This window comes from Meleagris gallopavo, chromosome 17, assembly GCF_000146605.3.
Source record: "Meleagris gallopavo isolate NT-WF06-2002-E0010 breed Aviagen turkey brand Nicholas breeding stock chromosome 17, Turkey_5.1, whole genome shotgun sequence".
NCBI classification, from domain to species: domain Eukaryota; kingdom Metazoa; phylum Chordata; class Aves; order Galliformes; family Phasianidae; genus Meleagris; species Meleagris gallopavo.
In genome coordinates this window covers 6505701-6524925 of record NC_015027.2, presented here as the reverse complement: position 1 = coordinate 6524925, position 19225 = coordinate 6505701, and the positions used below count along the sequence as shown (strand labels likewise).

Here is a 19225-nt window from a genome sequence, read left to right as displayed (position 1 = left end):
CGCAAGCGAAGCAGCGCAGGCAAAGAAGAGAGCATCAGGTGACCTTGCCGGGAGTTATATCTCCTCGCTGACCGCAAAGCCCCCTGGGGAAACGTAGCTGCTCTTCTCCGCTGGACAGGCACCCGGAACTTGAGCATCAGCAGTCAAACCCCCAGTGCATTGCATGATGTTATGATGTGGAATACCGATAATGAAAAATCATGAAACCATGACACCCTAGAAGACAGAAGTGTCTCCTTCAGGAAGGCCAGAGACATGGGATAAGAAGTGACCTGCAGCACTGCCTTTTGGGATGGCAGCAGCTATCCTGGAGCCAGATTTGGGAGGAAAAAAACAGGGTGTCCCTCCATGAACTGCTCCCATCTCCAGAGCAGCCATGAAGGCGCCCCACATCCTTGCACAGCTCCCATCACTTCTTTCTTATTGAGAAAATAATGCTAAGGCACAAAAAGGCTCTCTGTGATGCAAAGCCTTTAGAAGTCCTTTTTAATGGATTACACCCTAAGAAGAGAGATTAGCAGTGGGCACTCCAGGGTCATAGAATCATTTGAGTAGGAAAGGACCCCCAGAAGCCAGCTGGTCCCACTGCCTGCAGTGCACAGGGACACCCACAGCTCCAGCAGTGCTCACAGCCCCATCCCCTGACCTTGGGTGTCTGCACAGATGGGGCACCACCACCTCACTGAGCACCCTGTGCAGTGCCTCACTGCCCTCAGTGTAAATACTTCCTTATATCCAATCTAAATCTCCTCTCTTTCAATTTGAAACCATTTCCCCTTGTCCTATCGCAACAGACCCTGCTTCAGAGTCCACCCCCTTCTTTCTTACAGCCTCCATTTAGATAGTGAAAGAATGATAACATGGATCGTGTCCTTGGGCTCTGCCACAAACTTCACAAAAGGAAAGCACATCCTGGGAGAAGATAGCAGAGAGGCAAGCAGTGCCTGTAGGGAACTCCTGCCCCACCATTCTTGGGAAGCTCACCATGTTGGCATCACAGATCCAACAAAGCTGCTGAGTCCTCTTCCCTGAGACAAGCACTCACCTCCTGCTCAGAAGAAGCGCAAGAGCTCAGCACCTTGTCACCATCCTCAGCCCAGTGGGTGGAAGAGGTGCGCTCTGCTCCCAGAGCTTCTCCTCCTCTCTGAAGCTCCCTGGCCACTCTCCAACACCAGCAAGAGATCCACTTCCACACCAGCTTCTTACTGCGCCGGCTGTCACCCATGCTTTACAGTTCTCTCAATGAAAAGCAAATCTGTATTGATTTCATAACAACCAAGGCTGTAAATTACTGTTTGGGACTGGCTTGGTGAGTACCGAGATGAGAATCTATTGATTGCACCGAAGGTTTTAATCTAATTAGGACTCAAGGAAACTTGTTGAAATAGCGGAACAATTCAGATGCTCTGAGATGTAATTAAAAACATAAAGCATAATAGAACATAATGCCTACAAAAGCAGAACGTGCAAATAACAGCTCTGGTCAAACAAAGTTTGCAGTCTAAGGGCTTCCTATTAGAGAGGCTGAGAAGAAAACAGGAGTAGAAGTGTCAGCAGGGCCTAATGACCCTCTTTTATCCCCCCTCTCTCTCTTTAGAAGCCCTTCCAATCAGAACCTCACAACCAACCACAGCTGAGCTATCTTGTCCGTAATTACGTGGGGCGGCAATTAAACCTGGTGGCAATTAAACCAGGCGGTGCTGGGCGGAACGCCCCGCATTCCCTTCCGGCTTTCCTTGTTATCAGTGGAGCAGCAGTGGCCTCTGCTGCTGCATCTCTGCGTTGCACCCAGCAATACTGCACGGCCTGGGCGTCCTTTCAGGGATGCGGGAGGTGCGGGTGCCCAGCACGAAATACGGACCTGCTGGAGCACGTCCAGAGGAGGGCCACAAAAATGATCCAAGGGATGGAGCAGCATCCCAGGGGACAAACTCTTCAGCAGGGTCTGCTGTGAGAGGGCAAGAGGAAATGGTTTCCAACTGAAAGGAGAGATTTAGGTTGGATAGGAGAAAAAGTTGTTTGCACTGAGGGCAGCGAGGCACTGCACAGGGTGTTCAGAGGTGGTGGTGCCCCATCCCTGCACACAGCCACGCTCAGGGCACGGGGCTGTGAGCACTGCTGGAGCTGTGGGTGTCCCTGTGCACTGCAGCCAGTGGGAACAGATGGCAGTTGCACGGCACGGGGGTAACTCCAACCCCAGCACGACAAAGGGCACAGGGAAGTTAGTTGTGTGTGGTTGGGTTACTCTACAACGGGATGCATAGCAGTGTCACAGCAAATCAGTGACTGCCCCGGATGCGCCGTGAGATTTGTGCTCCTCCTGAGCCAAGGCATGCTGAGAGCCCATGTGCACTTTGGGAGCGCTTCCCATGGGGAATCCCCATCTTTCACCAAAATCCACACTGATCCCATTGCACAGGAGGGCAAGCTCCACAGCACTGGGAGCTCTGTGTTCTGCAGGGATGGGGTACAAACATGACCATCCCACGCATGCCTCCCACATGTGTTCCTATTCTCATAGGGAATGAAAGAAGCCAAGAACCATCCTTTATTTATTTTTTTTTTCTTTTCCAATAGTCTCACTTTATTAGATACCACACCAAGAGAGGATGTTGTGCTGCATGCAGCGGAAGACTGGAATATTTCTAGTTCCTGTGTAACATTTTCTCTTTCTGTTAATATTTGTAAACTGATATTTTGCTGTAAAATCACTGCATGCAAGTTGGAATGCAAACAGCAGTAGAAGAGGCTTTTTGTTTCATTTTCTTCTTTTTTGTTGTTGTTGTTGTACCATTCCCCATCCATACGTGCATGCTTTATTTACAACGAAAAGAAAGTCATTCAGGGCAGAAATTACCATCAGAAAAACTCAGAGGAGGGTGGCAAATAGAGACAAGGACTGTGGTTTGCACAATACCCAGAGTGGGACCAGCAAGTTGCACTTTATTTATTTTCATGGGTGCCAAGAGACGAGTTGAGCATCGGTTGTCTGAAGGGAGAGGGCACATTGATACAGGACACAGGAGGAAGCAACCTTAATTTAATAGCTCTGCACACACAAAGGAGGGTGGGCTGCTGCATGGCTGGAATAAAGGAATTGCTTAGATTTTATTTCATTTGTTCTTTTTTAAAGGTAACTTCAGACGTTTCCCCAGCATTCCCCCATTCCTAGGGGGTTACGGAAATAAAAATATTTTAAATATATATATATATTTCAAGAATAGGAAAATAATTCATCTCAGTGACAAGGAAGCTCTGCGGTACAGCTGGATTAGAGCACAGCGGGACACAGCAGCGAGTTGCATGGGGTAGCAGCACAGCCAGAGGGGCTGAAGCCGGGTTTTGCACAGCATGCGCGGGTTGTGGTTGAGAAGGACAGCCCAGCACTGCTCAACGATGTTGCTATGCTTGAGGTTGTCCGGAGACAGCAGGGGAAGCAGGATGGGAACAGAAATGAAGGGCATCAGTCTGAGAGCACTGCGGCTCTCTGCTAGAGACAGCAAAGAAAACACCTCCAGACAATCGTTAAAGCACAGCTTTAGACAACAGATCTTGAAGACAACAGATCTTGAAGACAACAGATCTTGAAGACAACAGATCTTGAAGACAACAGATCTTGAAGACAACAGATCTTGAAGACAACAGATCTTGAAGACAACAGATCTTGTGCAGACTTGCAAAAACTATAACCAAAAAATATATGCTTCCAGAAACCAAAAAGTTGGAAGACCTCTACCTGTTGCAGCTACTGTCAGTGTTTGTGGTATTTTAAAGCAACAATCTATGAACATAACAGCTAGTTGGTGGGAAATTTCTTCTCCCTTGGCTTCCCTCCTGCACGGTGCAGCCGATGTTGGGGCAGCCCAACTGCATTGGACAGCAGGACAGCAGCAAAGCCCCATGCTGCCTTCAGCTTACCCTAACCAGCCCCAGCCTATGCTTCCCTGCAAGCACAGCATGGATCCCTGCATGTCTCTACCAGTGTTGTACAACTGGTGGATCCTCCCAGCAGAAATTCAGAAAGATGCACTGCGATGTTGCCCACGTGGAGCGGATCAAAAGCTCAAGCCGTGCTCACAGGGTGACATCTGTGACACATGCTCTGGATACCGAATGATGGTTACAACCCACATCAAGCTAAATTTTTCGGTATCAGCACCCAGCAAGCAGAACTATCCACTTGTTGCCACATCCGTGCTCCAACTGCACATTCAGGGGCCACACATCCCGCACTGGGATGGAGCAGTGAGCTGGGGCAATGGGACACGTGCTGTCACACACACCAACACTACGGCAGCACGCGTGAGACTACTGAGAAAGAGGCAAAGGGATGGGACACAGTAAGTATTGCTTGACAAAACTGCACACCGGGATAATTTGATGACCCAAAAGAAAAGGAAGTGAATATAAAAGATCTGGGTTCGTTTTCACACAGAGGTGAGATTGGGGCACAGGGGATGCTTGGAGGAGGCAGAGCAGCGGTGCTGCCCAGGGCGCGTAGCAAGGCATGGCTGCACTGGAAGACAGACAGACCTATAGGAGGGGTGCAGGACTGAGCTGTGGCTGCCTTTAATCACTGGCAACGTGGTTCTCATTCTGGAGGGTGTGCCAGCGCTCAATCTTCTTGTCTTTGTTCTTCAGACACTCGTACCAGTGTTTCAAGCGCTCCCCCTTTGCCGTAATGCCGAGCTGACAGCCGCCTACAGGAAGGGGAGGAGGGAACGTTCAGAGTTGATGCTGATATTCCATTGCAAACCACTTCCATCCTCCCATAGAGCCAGCCCTGTATGGGGCACCCAACCACACGGAGACCTCCACTCACCGATGTAATCGTTAGATTTGCCGATATCGTAATCCCAGACAGAAATGTCTAGGGACTTCTTGGCCAGGTCGCTGTGTTTGATATCATAGAAAAACTCCTGCAATGGGAGAACACCCACATCACCCCATGTTTGCAAGGAAATCATACCTGGAAAAGTGCTGTAAGGAATTGAAAATATCCTGAATTCCTGAATTCAGAAACAAGGAGAGCGTATTTAAAGGGCAGCAGTGAAGAGCAGATGCTCTTCCCCCTGAATGGCAGCACAGTGCACAAGCCAAGTTAGAATCATAGAATCACAGAATCATTAAGGTTGGAAAAGACCACTGAGATCATCCAGTCCAACTGTACAGTTCATTCCTTGCATCTAACTGAGTCTTCTGCATGTTCCTCATCACATAAACCCCAAAACCTCCAGCCACAACACCTCACTAGGAGGTGCAGGAGGAGCCTGGCAAGAATTCCCTATTGGGTTGGTGGCCAAAGCCAGAGAGATGTATCAGCTTAGTGGGTCAGGGTGCCCATCCCACCCGTAGCAATTCTAGGTTGCCCACGGTCTGCAAATACCATTAAGGTTGGCTTAACAGCAGGAAATTACATACATCCTTACCTCATTAAACTCAGGATTCAATGTTTTCTTTTTAATCTGGGTCTTATGCTTGGCCTTTTTTCCCATGTCAGGTTTCAGCCAACTGGGGGCAACAGAAAACAGCAAAAAATTCAAGTGAGAGAAGAGTGTGAGCTTGTATGCTACCAAAAAAAAGTGATTTTTGGACTCGAAGAAAGCAACCAGAGATATTTAAGGCAATGAAATGGGTTAGCCAGCCTCCCTTCCCACCTTCTAAAATTATCTCAAATAAATGTAAAACAAGTAAAATCTTAAATACTCTTTTTTTTTTTCTCCTCGTATTGCCAGACTACATATGGGAAACCACACAGCCCTGTTTTGCAGGGAGCTGAGCTCAGCAGAAACTCCCTGTCTGCAGGGAGTGTTTCCCTTGCTCACAGCAACCAGTGCCACTTTTAAACCAGAAAGCTGACCTGGGGCCATGCCCTCAGCCCCTCGCTGTCCCTCAAAAAAAATGCAATGGGTCCTAAGTCTTCTTTTCCCAAAGAAAACTGCTGATGGAAAATGCGGCCAGGAATGTGTCAACACATACATTGGTGGCCAGATTTATATTTTAAAAAGCTAAAAATAGCCCTCAGTGTTTAACAAAGTGCAGACCAGCACTCTCAGCCAAGGTGGTTTCATCCAGAGAATGTGGAATTGGTCAGGGGCTCACGCTCCACGTTGGGCTGCAGATCCCAAATTAAATTGCATGGTTGGCGCTTGTTAGATCTGTGCTGGAATTTGGTTTAAAAATGGAAAGCCAGCATTTTCTGTTTGTGAAAATGGAAAATATCAGAGAAAAGAGAGAGACTGAGAAAGAAGAGCGCTTAGTTCCACTCAAGATGTGCAAGACGCACAACACAGGTGCTATTGCATGGCTTTTAGGGAGAATAGAGGGTGTTCTCTGGTGACCCCATGGCCGTGTGCCACGGACAGTGGGTGCTCACTTACAGTTTAACGAAGGGGTCTGAGTACCCATTGGCGTCCATGGCTGCCAGGTGCACGCAGCGCACGATGCCCACAATCAGGCCTCCCTGCTGGGTGCTGTACATGAGGGACACCAGGATCTTGCCACGCTCCTCCACGTCCCCACCGCGATCCACCTGCAAGAGAAAACAACTGGAGATAAGGACACAAGCAGGGAGCAGAAGCCAGGCAATGGCAAAGAAGAGACAAAACAGACACGAAGGAGACTTGTAGCCATGCACCAACCCCTTGTTGGTTCAATAAAGGGTTACAATGAGAGTGATGGGGTGAAAAGTGCTGAGGGTCCTCACCTCCTCCTCATACAGAGCCATCCCGCGAGACGAGCCTGTCGTTCCAGCACGCTTCATCTGGGATGGGGAAGGGAAGAAAAGAGACTGCCATGAGTGACCACACATGGGAAAGGCTACAAGGTTCCCTGGAGTCCAGGCTTTGGGTGTAGCTTGGAACCCACCCCTAAAGACTCAACGATATCCAGTATCTACACTTTTGAGTTGACCATGAACTCCCTCACACAGCGGTTGTTAACAACCTCAAAAGTAACAGTAGCAGAAATTTCATAGAAGCTCACTGGTATTACTCTCTCCAAGCAGATGTTGAAGTTCTTTTTCTGATTGGCCTTGAGTTTTTTCAAGGAAACTCTAGTTTCTCCAATAAACTCATTGTGGCCAAATTTGTCTTCATCGCACACGGAGATCCTGGAGAAAAGGGAAGGGCAAAGTCAGCATCAGACAGGCAGGTTACAGCAACACCTGGAGCATAAAACCACACGAAAACCCTCCTGCAAGGTGACCAGGGTGGGCAGAGCCAAACATCTGCCTTCCTCTGGCCAAAATGGCCAGAAAACAGAACTTCTATTCTGCTGGGATGTTGGAGTGTACGGAGGTAAGAAGACAAGAGAAAGAAGTTTCCTTTAAAAAAGAAACATCAAACATTTTAAGGAACTTCTAATCATTTTTTTGACCTGTATACTGTAAGATTAAGAGTACAGAGCCCAGATGTGGACCCCAAATTCTTCATTTCCAGGTGCTCTGCCTATCCCCTCTCCCAGCATCATCCTGCCAAGCACCAAGCAATTCCCCAGCTCCTCTACTTGCCTGAGTGTTTTCCGTGTCATGTCCTCATCCGTGATGCCGTGATACACCAGGGTCTCATTCCACACCGGGTTGCGGGTGTTGCGTAGGGTCTTTGTTCTCAGCTTATTTGACTACAGCACCAAAAGACAACACGGCACCTGAGCCAGGGCTTTGGGCACCTGTAGCTTATGGGAGGCAACTGGGCTGCGGCATCAAAGACTTAAGCTCTTTCCTGATGATGACACTTGGATTTATTCTGCATGAGACAAGGCAGCCAGCACATCTCTGTGCACAAAGTTAACCTGCAAATGCCAATTCAAGGCTTTTGCTCTCAGTTTCTCCCTCTTTTTGCTCACAGTTCCCCTGGGCAGAGCTCAGCTGTAGGACTGAGCTCTGCACCCTGAGCAAGGAGCCATGCCAGCGGCCCTGAGCCAACTGTGCTCCTGCATTCCCAAATGATTTCCCCACTGAGCTGGATCCAGCTGGGCTGGGAAGAGAGATTTGCAGAGCTTGCTTTGATGCAATGGGAAGGAAAAAGAAGTTAGAGTTCACTCTCTTAATTGTTCCTTCTTCACAGCTCTAATTAGAACACACCACGACTTCAAAGCAAAGCAAACCAAACTTTCAAACTCTGGTAATAATTAGGTTTTGTGTCGGGGAGAAGCCACACCAAGACTTCAAGGGGAGGAGGTCTGCTGCAAGTCAGGGGTCTGGGAGGCTTAGAAAACCTCCACTCACTCCCCAGGCCATGGCCAGCACACCCAGCCCAGGATAAGACACACCTTGCTGGCCCCAGGCAAGAGGTGCAGCTTTACATAAGGATCTGCCAGGCCGTTCGAGTCCATCGGTTTCAAGCCCTGAAATATAATAAAGGAGACACAGGGAATGAATCCTTGTTAAGCAGAGTAAGGAAATGATGAAATCTATCCATGAAACAAGAAGAGAAGGGAAGTGAAAGGAGAGAGGGAAAAAAGGGAAGGGGAAAGGGGGAGAGAGAGAAGGGGGCAGAGGGGAGCAGCTCTGAACATCTGGGATGCCCAGAAGCAGAAAAAAAAATCCAACTCCATCCCTCCCAGCCCCAGGACGCTGGGCGCAGATTCACATCCGTGATAGAAAGGCAGAGAAAGAAAGCGCCATCCGGTGGCACCGCACACACAAGGTGATGGGACGCTGTCGCGACAGGGGCCGGGAAGGGCTCACCTTGGCACGGATGAGCGTGCAGTGCAGGGCGCTGTTCTCCTGGTCGTACAGCAGGCTGAACTCCAGCGCTCCCAGCGTGGCTGCAGGGGAACGGCATCTCGTAAGAACCCCGGCCAATACCTCTGCTTAAGCAACCCCAATTAGCAATACATGAGAAAGATTTGCCGCTTAGATGTAAAAGCTTCTTATGGACATCACCACCCAGCGCGAGCTGAGGATGCAGAAACGCTTCCTTAGTAGGAACAGGCTGGGGAAGCGAAGCCGTGTCCCTCCAAGGATGCTCATCCTCAGGCAGTAAAGCCACTTGTTAGGGGAGTAAATGGCCAAACATCGAGATCTCGTGGCATTGAGGGACTAAAGCCACCATGCTTTTCCTACAGGTGGCTGGACAACCAGCCAAATTTGGGCCTCTTGAAACGGGAAGGTCACATTAGCACAGACAATAGCACACATCAGAGCTGAGTAACCTGGTGCAAAACTGAGGATGGGAGTGGGCTCGGCTGCAGCTCCATCCTCCATCCCTCACCCAACCCAGATGTCAAGAGCTAAAACCAAAGCACAGAGACACCCCTAAGGCTCTGAGGTCCTTCCTACATTTGGAAGTACCCAAATCATCACAGGCTGAAGTTCTGGAGAGTACTTTTCACTTTCCAGTTGGCTTTCCCACAGAAACCCACACATCCCCCAACCCCTGGATACGCACTGCCTTCATCAGAGTCATAGCTGTTGGCGTCCTCTTCCTCCTCCTCTGGGGGAGGCTGTCGCAATGGGGCTGAGGGCTGTGGGGCTCCAGGGGGCCGGGCTGGCCTCTCATCCCGAGCTGGGGGTGCAGAGTAGCCCCCGGCCCGCTCCTCCTTGGGGGCTGCACGGGCTGGTTCCGGGGGTCCCGGCGGTGGGCTTGCTGCAGGAGAGATCCCATTAGCCCCCAGTGTGTGCTGTCCCCAGGTCCTCAACAGGAACCCAACCTTTTACCTTGTGTTTCCAGCATGCGGCCAGCTGCCCCAGGACCTGGTCTTGCCACTGGGGGTTAGATACATGGTTAATGGGATGACCATGGTGATACGCTTCCCAGTCCTACATTGGGCTGTCCACCCCAGCCCCACAGCACCCTACCTGCAGGTGCTGCTGGCCCGACAGTGGCAGCGGGTGGCCGTGGGGGTGGTGTGGAGTTGGTTTGCATGGAGTTGGCTCTCTTCACACCTGCAAGTGGGAACAGGATCAGCACTGGCATTGGGATGGAGCAATGCAATTCTGTTTGGGAGCTGAGCATTGCCCTGATGTGGAGCTGACAGCCTCCAGCCTGCTCCTTTTTGCCTCCAGATCACAATTTTTCCTTCTCTGCTTTTGAATCTAAACAACATTGAGCATCACTCCACCCTCACACCAGGCAGGAGCTACAAGTCTTGTGGGGACATGTCCTCATCCCTGCTGGTTGTAAGAAACAGGAAAGCATCCATCCTCAGAGCAGCACCCAGCACACACATTCCCAGTCTTATCAACCTCTGCAAGCTCAGCCCTTGAGAGACAAGTGGGCTCATCTCATTGCACCACTCAGCAAAGTGAAATGGATCGTTGCCAGCAGTGTGCACGAGCACACCCGTGTGCAATGCATGGCTCTCACCAGGGCTCCTGCTGACCCCACTCTCGACGGTGGGGTCACGGCTCTCCGTGTCCTCGCTGCCACATGGCCCCATCCTGCCCTCAGCCGGCTTGCGGACCCGGGTGGCCATCGTCACCTCACTGCCTGTAGGAGTGAGAAACACGGCGGTGAGGTTCATCCCACCCACCCCTGGGGGAACAGGAGGAAGAGGAGAAGAAGGAAGAGCCACACACAGCCTGCACGTAGCGCTTGGAAACATCCAAAGGACACAGCGCATCATAGGGATACCAGGAGGCAGAAAACAAGGACATCCATCAGTGCCCATCAACCCCTTAATGACCTTACAGGACAGGGAGATCATCTTTTCTTTTTGCCAATCATCTGCTATTTATTAGCAAGATGTCAGCGACAGCTGCCCGTGTCTCATTTGCGCACCCCCCGGCGGCCATCCGAGCGGATAAATCACCGCCGCACGCACCAGGGCGCCCGCACCGCTGCTCCTTGATGAATCGCAGCCCGCAGATGGGATGCAAAAGGTCCCGGCACTCACCCGGCTCGTGGGTATAAATCTTTGCTCTGACACAAATGGGCTGTTTATCCTTGGCTGCGCGCAAGGAGAAGTGAAACGCAACAGATTGCGGAGGGAGGCGAGGGGGTGCGGGTGAGGAAACGGCGAGGCAAGGAGTCATTTTCCAAGAGAGCTTTAGGAAAATGAGGGGCAGGGTGCGAGCATGCTGGGGGCCTGGAGCAGCTGGGACAAATCCTCCCCGCATGGCAGGTGAGCAGCATCATCTATAAGGAGATAGCAGCTCTGCTCAGCGCATTCAACTGCGGTGTGTGGGAAGGTCCCAGGGAGCTCAGCACCAGCGGGAAGGAGAAACCCCACTGGGCAGCATCTACACAGGGGAAGGCATTGGAAGAGGGCACGGGGCACACATGGTGCTTACCACAGTGGTCCTGTTCGTCTGCCTGGCCTTGGGAGCACAAACAGAGTGAGAAGCAGTGAGGGATCCCACAAACCCAGAGAAACCCCTCCCCAGAAAAACCCTTCAAGAGGCAGTGAGGATATCAGAGCAATTTCTGGGACCTTAAAAATACCCATAGCATCCTCCACGACTGTCAGAACACTCGTTTTTAGGGCTCAGCATGATGGGGACCCCTGGGCAATGCCACTTACCCCGACCAGGTGTGCGGGATGGCAGTTTTGGGTCCGGGGCTGGTGGCTCAGCTGGGCTGGGCTCACTTGGGGCCGGAGGCACCTTGCTCTTGCTGACAGGCATCGGCTGGGCAGCATCTGCTTGGGCAATCCCTTGAAAAACCAAGCGCCAGACCGCTTCCACACCTGAGGGGAAAAAGACACGGGGTGGGCCTGAGGGCACACAGCGCCCTTATCTCCCCCCCCCACAGCCCCTCTTGCTATTTATTCAACTCTTTGATTTCTTTCATCCAATTCTTGCTGTGACAACCAGGAGCCTCTGAGATTATTTGCAAGAGAAGAATAAGGCATTTTATCCCAGAGCATCCTATAAAAACCATGCTGAAGGAGATGGATAAGGTGCTGCTCCCAGTCAAGGACCGTGGCCTCGCTCACCTCCCGCTGCTCACTGCAGATCTTGCACAGCCAGATGGGGTGGGGACGGCTGTTGGTTGTCTCAACGCCACACTTGGTACAGACGTTCTGCAGAGAGAGAAAAGTGCCGTGGGGCAGAAGGATGTCAGACGGTGATGTTAGGCCTGGGGCAATGGGAGATGGGACAACGAGAGATGGACAACGAGGGATGGGACAACGAGGGATGGGACAACGAGGGATGGGACAACGAGGGACGGACAACGAGGGATGGACGAGCTGGAAAAACAAGAGAAGAGATAATAAGATCCTCGCCTTCTTGCAGTCCTCGCAGACAACACAGGCAGAGCCACGTGGCCCCAGCTGCTCCCCGCAGAGGATGCAGCGGTTCACGCCATCTCCCAGCACACTGCGGCGCATGTCCTCCAACCGGGTCATCAGGCGCCTGGAGGAGACACGTTGTCACCATGGACATTGCAGCCCTGCCTCAGGGGGCCTTGGGGCAGCAGGTTGTAGCCGTGGGGAATGCAACAGGGGGGAACACACCCCAAGGGGCACGCTGCAATATTATAATCCCCCATGGAATTACTATAATTTGCACTCCTATTGACTTTCCTGCTGATGTCGACTGCTACACGTGCAGAAAAATGCCAAATGTCAGCATCTCCTTGCAAAGCAGTTTGACGTCAGCCAAGCAGCTTTTGCCCAAACAGGGAAAAAAAAAAAAATCCATCCTGCTATTGAAAAGAATATTGGAATGGTTCTAGTGAGAAAGTTGAGTGAATTAATTGATTTTCTCATTTTCTACTGAAAATATTGCATATAGTTTACCATAATTTGCAGCCCTTTGAGTAAAACGCCAAAAGCCCACCAGAGAACAGTCTGCAAAAACACATCTGTTAACTGCAAATGTACAACAAACAAACCAACAAAAGCCAACAGTTGAGCAGCTCAAACTCAAAACTCAACAGTTCAGCTGCCCCCAGCAGCACAAAGGGGATTTGTAAAGCTCATCCACAGGAGAGCAGGTGCCAACCCTGAATCCAATACCTACAGATAGTGCTGGAAGGGGAAAATAATGCATCATTGATGGCACTCAGGGAGAAAAAAGGAAGAGGGGAGGAAAACAGAGTCCATCAGAGCAAACGGCACAATCCTTACCCGCAGGGTCTTTCTCCACTCCCATCACAGCATGACCCAAATCTGACAAAGATGCTAACACAAGATGCATTGGAAAAATAAGGCGTTTAAGAGACGTTTTCCCACATCTGATGGCAACTGCAGATAGATGATGGCTCTGCTGCTGCCAGCACTTGCAGTTGCTCACAATCAGCATCCCACCCCTGGTCAACATCCTGCATGTCACATCCCACTTTGCACTCACATCATTTTACATGGGTCCTTGGAGAGGAAAAGCAGCAAGAGGGGAAAAACAGGTTGCATGCTCCAAGGCGTTTTACTACAACTCATCAAATGCCTCATCAGCAGCTGGTTGGGATCACCAAGAGCCTCTGGGAGCTCTTCATCAGCCACTGAACCAAACCCAAAGCATGGATTCATTGCTCCTGATGAAGCAGAGCCCCTTAAGTGTGGCTGCAATGGCTTCCTTGGGTGGGCGATGTGCTTAACCCTACTGGTGGGTTTCCAACTGGTTGGTTTCCCACCAGTTATTTCACACTGCTGGTTTCCCTCTCATGTGTTTCCCACTTGTGGGTTCCCATCGTTGGGCTCCTGATGATGGATTTCCTACCCATGGGTTCCCCACTGGTTCCCATGCAGTGGGATCATCTCCCTGCACACAGTGGCAGCAGGCTGTTCTTTGTTACAGCTTTATTTCCAAGAGCTGTGATGTCTGTCCCTGCCTCTGAGCATCTGTTTAATGCTCTGCAGATCATCCTATGTGATTCCCTCCTACGCAACCAGTTGGGTTCCAGAGCCATTGGCGTAGGGTCATTTTACACCCCTTGACTTCAGCAGAGCTGGATTATCCCATAAACAAGCATCATGCTCATTAAAACCCAGAAACTGATTGTTCCCAAACTACTTCCTACTTTAATTAAGCCCATGGCAGAGGGTCACAAAGGAGCCCATGGCAGGATGGCTTTTTGCCGCACGTCAGTGCCATGGTGGTTTTCTACCCCATATCTGACCATGTGCAACACGACCACATTGTCCCCACTTGGCCAGGGAAAATATTTCTGAAGCAAAACCCTTCATTTTCTCAGCAGTAAAGCGTATTTATCTGCATTTTTTTCCCCTGTGCTGCAACAGCTCAGCTCCAAAGAGAAGCAGCTTCCCGTTGGAAATCTGCAAGCCCAAACAAACTTATTATAGAAACTAGAACAAATGGCACAATCAAAGCAGGAAAAAAATAAAAAAGAAGATAAAAAAAAAAAAAAAGCCTTAACATTTCAAGAGATTCATTATTTAGCTGCAAAATCTCTCCCTGTCTCTCATTTAGCAGAAGGAGCTCCTTAAGAGGTTTTTTAACCAGTGGAAGTGCTTCAGCTGGCACCAAACACACCTGTGGCACTCATTTAAAACGAAGCCCATTTGCCTAATTAAAACATCCATTCAAGCCAGAGAAATTGGGCATTTCTTTTTTCCTGATTCAAATGCTGCCATGAGAAGAGGGTATAAAAGATTAAAATCGAAGTCCTGGGGCGAAGCTGGCAGAAGGAGGCAAGCTGGGGCCTGATGGAGGAGATCACAGGGCACAGAGAGGTATTCTTGTGCTAGGCATGAGCTGTTCTCCTGCTGCCAACAGCAGCAGGATTTACAGCATTTCAAAGCAAATTTGGTTTGTTTTTTTCCACTGCATCTTGTGGTGCTCCTGCCCTGGCTGTGCCCACCCACCTCTGCCTTCCCATGGACTTTTCCTCCCTCTCCATGCCTTGGAAGCACTCATTTTTATGGCACACATCAAACAACCATCACATCCCCATCCCATTCCCCTGCATGTCCCTAGGACCTCAGCAACGTTTCCCTTATCACTGCGTGCCCTTCAAAGCACCCATCCCTCTGAGCCAAAGAGCAGGAGATAACACTAATAACAAATGGTTCAAACGGGGAATAAATAAACAAAATAAAATAAGCAGAGGAAGAAAAGAAAGTGGTGGCACTGAGTTAAATCCCACAGTTGGAGTTCCTGAACATGCAGGGAGGGAGTGCATCCCATCCATCACCAAAAGGCTGTGCTCGTGGCTGATGGCAGCAAGATAGAGCCAAGCAAAGCTGCCTATCTGGGATGCTTCACATGCACCTGAGATAAGGGCAGTAAAACACTTCCCTGGTAATAAAACATCTGCCTGGCCCCATAAATATGCTTTGGGAGAGCACCTGCAGCAAGCAGTGGTCCAGGACTGGCAATATTCCCTGCCGCCATGCAGGAAGGAATAGCACAGGATGTGTTTAATGGGATGGCAGTGGCACAGGGGGGGCATTTGGTGCAGTGGGTAACCCTGCGTGGGGCAGGGATAGGAGAGCTGCAGGGACAGCACGGATAGGATGGAGGCAGAGCCACACGTAGGAGGATTTGGGGGAAAGATATCCCTTATAACAAGCCCTGAGCTGCAGGAAGCCATCCATCAGCCCACTGCATCGCTGCTGAAGGTGATTCAGCTCCTGCTCTCCTTCCAGATCTCTCCCTGCCATGAGACAATGACCCAGCCATAAGAAAACAACACCAAAGTGTCCCTGTCCTACAGCCCCAATCAGCACCCAGCCCACGTCTCCTGCCGGCCGTCCTGCTGCTAAAAATAAGCTTTGGCTGTGGATTAATCCCAGCTGTGTTTGACATGAGTGACCCCACAGATATCTCCCAATGAATGCATTGACCCGCTGCTGGGTGAAGGGGGTTTGGTCCGAGAGCTCTGGGAGCAAGATAACCCCCCTGCACCCCATAAGTTATTCTTCATATTTACCAATCCTGCTCATTTTTATTATTATTTTTAGTGGGAGACCCCTTTTCCACTTGGGGAACGTAAAACCCATCATGATCTCATACAATCTGGTTTTCTGGGAGCATCTCCCAAAGGATGCAGAGCTCAACAGCTGCATCTCTGCAGGCATCATCTTCCACAACACATAGAGCTCTCATGGATAACTTCCAGGGTGATGCTCTATAGGCACTATCCCCTATTTCCATCACTGCACGTCTTCCAGCTCATGCTGGAGCCAACAGCACGAAGGAGCTGGCAGGGCTCTTTCTGTGCCTGCTTGGAAGGGGGAACTGGCCATAGGGTGCAGGGTACCATCCTTTGCCCATTTCCTTGGGATGAGGGCAGGATATCCCCCCCTCCAGCCCACACACCACAGTCTGCAAACATCTACTGCAATGCACAATAAGGGGAAAAAAAAAGATATCTCCCTCACTACTAACATTCCTGGGAACGTAATCCAAAAAAGCATCACTGCTGAGAGTAATTCTTAGCAGGCTGGAAATGTGCAAAGCTGGGGAAATGCTGCTCGTAAGCTCTTTTGCAGAATGAATCAGCAGCGAGTTCTCTTTCCATTCATAGGCACTTGGAGCTGGTTTCTACAAGCAGTAGAGGAAAGCCTGGCACATTTTGTGCTGGATGCAAGCAAACTTTAGGTCCTGGAGCTGCTCAGAGCTGCTCCAAACTGAGTATTTTGGGAAATAAAGCAAACCTGGCATTGTCAAGAGGCAACAGGCTGCAGCCTGCAGATAGGGCAGTTTGCAACAGCAGAGCACTGTGAATATACACGTGTAGGTGCCGTTCACCAGCACGTGAGCACGTGCCAAGGTCTTTCAGCAACCAAAAACCTACCAGACCATCCATTCTCAGCCCAGAAATTCTCCAGCATCACCCTGGGTGGAACACTGAAGGCACCCACTGCCCCCAAACCACATCCCACCGCCGCGCCCGCTCACCCGATGCGCTCCTGCTCCATCTCCTCCATCTTCTCAGCACGGGCGATGACGCGGTTGATGATCTCCTTCTCCTCATCCGTCAGCTCCTCTCCCTTGCGCTGCCTCTCGGGCTGCCCGCCCCGAGCTGCCCATCTGCAGGGAGAGAGCAGGGGGCAGCCAGGCACCACATTCCCCAAAAAGGGGAAAAATCGTGCAAGCCCTCCCTATTCCCCATACTCTCCTCCTAGCTGGAAGCTCTTGTTCCCATTTCTCATTTTTGCAGGGTGTGCTCTATGCGTTTTTGCACCCTAATTCCCAACCCCATGTGCTCAGCTCCCCATGGCCACATCCTGTTGGCTGTGCACGAGGCACGGCCACACCTGTCCTTGAATGCCTCCATCCCCTGCACAGTCTCTCACCAGACTCCATGCAATCCACGGAGACACTAATTATAATTAACCCATGGCTGAGACTGCTGCTGCAAATTAAAGCCCATCTGCTGCCATCCATTAGCAATCCCAAAAGGTGTGAAATAAATGCTGAAGGTGGCACTCCTGGTTCTGTCCCCTTTGGTGGTGTTTCCAGACCAGCTCCATGGAAAACTGAGACTTGGGGACCTGGCTCTGAGCACATTCGTGGATCCCATGTCCTTGCCTTATGGACACCTCCTACAGCAGCAGACTCCCAAGCATCGCTGTCTCCCTTTGCTATGGGGAACTTCAGGAAAACATCAGAACACAAAACAAGAGATTTGTTTCAAATGGAGAGACACATTTCCTTCTCAAAACCATGTTTTGAGAACTATCCCCATGTTCAGCCAGGGCTGCATGCGGTTGCTCTTCCCATCCTACCTCTTCCCACAGCTGCTCTGTTCATGGCGATGGGGTACCTGCAGCAGGAGAACCCCACAACCAAACCTGGGAGCTTCCCTGTTACCATCCTCCCCCAAAAGTTCCCATGAAAAGCAGCCCCAACCTGGGTACCAGGCAGTATAACCCCAATGCCCACACTGCATCCTACAGCCGGCAGCAGAGTGGGGACACCAGGGGGGACTCAGAATGCAAGCGAGGGGATGGTGAGGATTTGGAGGAATCATGGCAGAAATGTGAAGTGCTGGAGAGAGACACCTTCGGGGTTAAAATGGTCTTTTTGTGCTTCCTGAGCTGCTCTAAGCATCTCCCCAGACACCCCGTTCTCACCGGAGCTACAGAGCTTGTCAGGGTAAAAAGACTGTAAATTCATTAAGGCAGTGCTTCCTAAAGGTTACTGCTTTTCCTATAACCAGGGTGAGGTCCTCCCTGTCTTTTTCGGAGTGTTATAACACAACTAAAGTGCAACGGGGACAAAAAAAAAAAAAAGCAAGCGGGATACTCACTGCTCCTTCTCGCTGCTGGAGGCACAGGGAAAGAGAGGGGACAAGGATGAGGGGAGGAACAGGATGAGGGTGGCTCAGCCTATGCTTGGCCACTGCATATCCCCATCCACAAGACCCCATGTCCCCAAACCATTCTTCATGTCTCAAAACCAATCCCCATGTCCTGAAACATCCCAAAACCAGACCCCACATCCAAAACCAGATGCTGCGTCCCAAAACCAGACCCTGTGTCCCAAAACCACTCTCCCTGTCTCCAAACCAGACTCCAAATCCCCAAACCAGCCCTGGCATCCCCAAACCAGCCCCGGCATCCTCAAACCAGCCCCATGCCCATTGATCCCACCAGGACAAAGAACTGTGGTGTGATGCCCACCAGCACCCAGCAAGGTGACACCGCCCTGCCCACTGTCCTCATGGAGGACCCCCCCTTACCTGGCTCTGAGGGACATGGTTCTGTCACCGGGGCACATCCAGCGGTCAGCACTGCCACCCACCACCGCGTCGGTCATCGCCGAGGGGACCTGCGGGGACACGGACGGGTTGGGGACGCGGGGCATGGAGCAGCGCTATTTAGCATCCGGCGAGCGCTGACTCATCGCGTCGGGCGGTCAAATCGCTTCGCTGGGTTTTGGCACAACGAGACGCATCCATCATTTTCCCCACCGGGATACAGCGGAGCTTTTTGTCACCCTCCTGCTGGCAGCCGGTGCAGACAGCTGCCGGTGGCGAGGGGGTGGCACGGGGGGGGATAACCCCGCCTGGCCCCGATCCCACTGCCTGAGAGCTGCAGGGATGGGGATGGAACTGCCGATCACTGCCGGCACCGTGCACAGAGCCCACAGCCCTCCCCTCGGCGCGGATGTAATTAACGAGATGCCCGACCTCGCATTAATTACAACGCTTCAGAGCTGGGAGGGAAGAGGAGGTTTTCCCTTCCAAAATAGAAAAAATATATGTATACAAACTGGGAAACTTTCCCCCAAAAACCAGCACGTCTCCTCTCCCGGGGAACAAAACTCCCTCTTAGGTATTTTGGCATCTTGAAGTCTCTGCAAAACGCAACATCGCGCAGTGCTGGAGGAGGCTCCGGATGGCAAAGCCCAGCCTGATGCCAGCCCCAT

General features: G+C 51.1%; 1 protein-coding gene across 1 annotated transcript in view; it reads right to left on the bottom strand.

Annotated features, from left to right (window-relative positions):
* Positions 1 to 2541: 2541 nt before the first annotated feature.
* RPH3A (rabphilin 3A) overlaps positions 2542 to 19225 on the bottom strand; it is a 21890-nt gene continuing 5206 nt past the window's right edge. Inside the window, 21 exon segments of the mRNA XM_031555976.1 lie at positions 2542 to 4700; positions 4823 to 4919; positions 5430 to 5511; positions 6381 to 6532; positions 6707 to 6763; positions 6985 to 7111; positions 7511 to 7620; positions 8272 to 8346; positions 8690 to 8769; positions 9393 to 9590; positions 9662 to 9709; positions 9803 to 9889; positions 10311 to 10433; positions 11237 to 11263; positions 11467 to 11574; positions 11577 to 11631; positions 11881 to 11967; positions 12172 to 12301; positions 16751 to 16882; positions 18105 to 18119; positions 18537 to 18625. Coding sequence (XP_031411836.1) covers positions 4570 to 4700; positions 4823 to 4919; positions 5430 to 5511; positions 6381 to 6532; positions 6707 to 6763; positions 6985 to 7111; positions 7511 to 7620; positions 8272 to 8346; positions 8690 to 8769; positions 9393 to 9590; positions 9662 to 9709; positions 9803 to 9889; positions 10311 to 10433; positions 11237 to 11263; positions 11467 to 11574; positions 11577 to 11631; positions 11881 to 11967; positions 12172 to 12301; positions 16751 to 16882; positions 18105 to 18119; positions 18537 to 18613 — 1998 coding nt within the window. The 5' untranslated portion in view covers positions 18614 to 18625 and the 3' untranslated portion in view covers positions 2542 to 4569.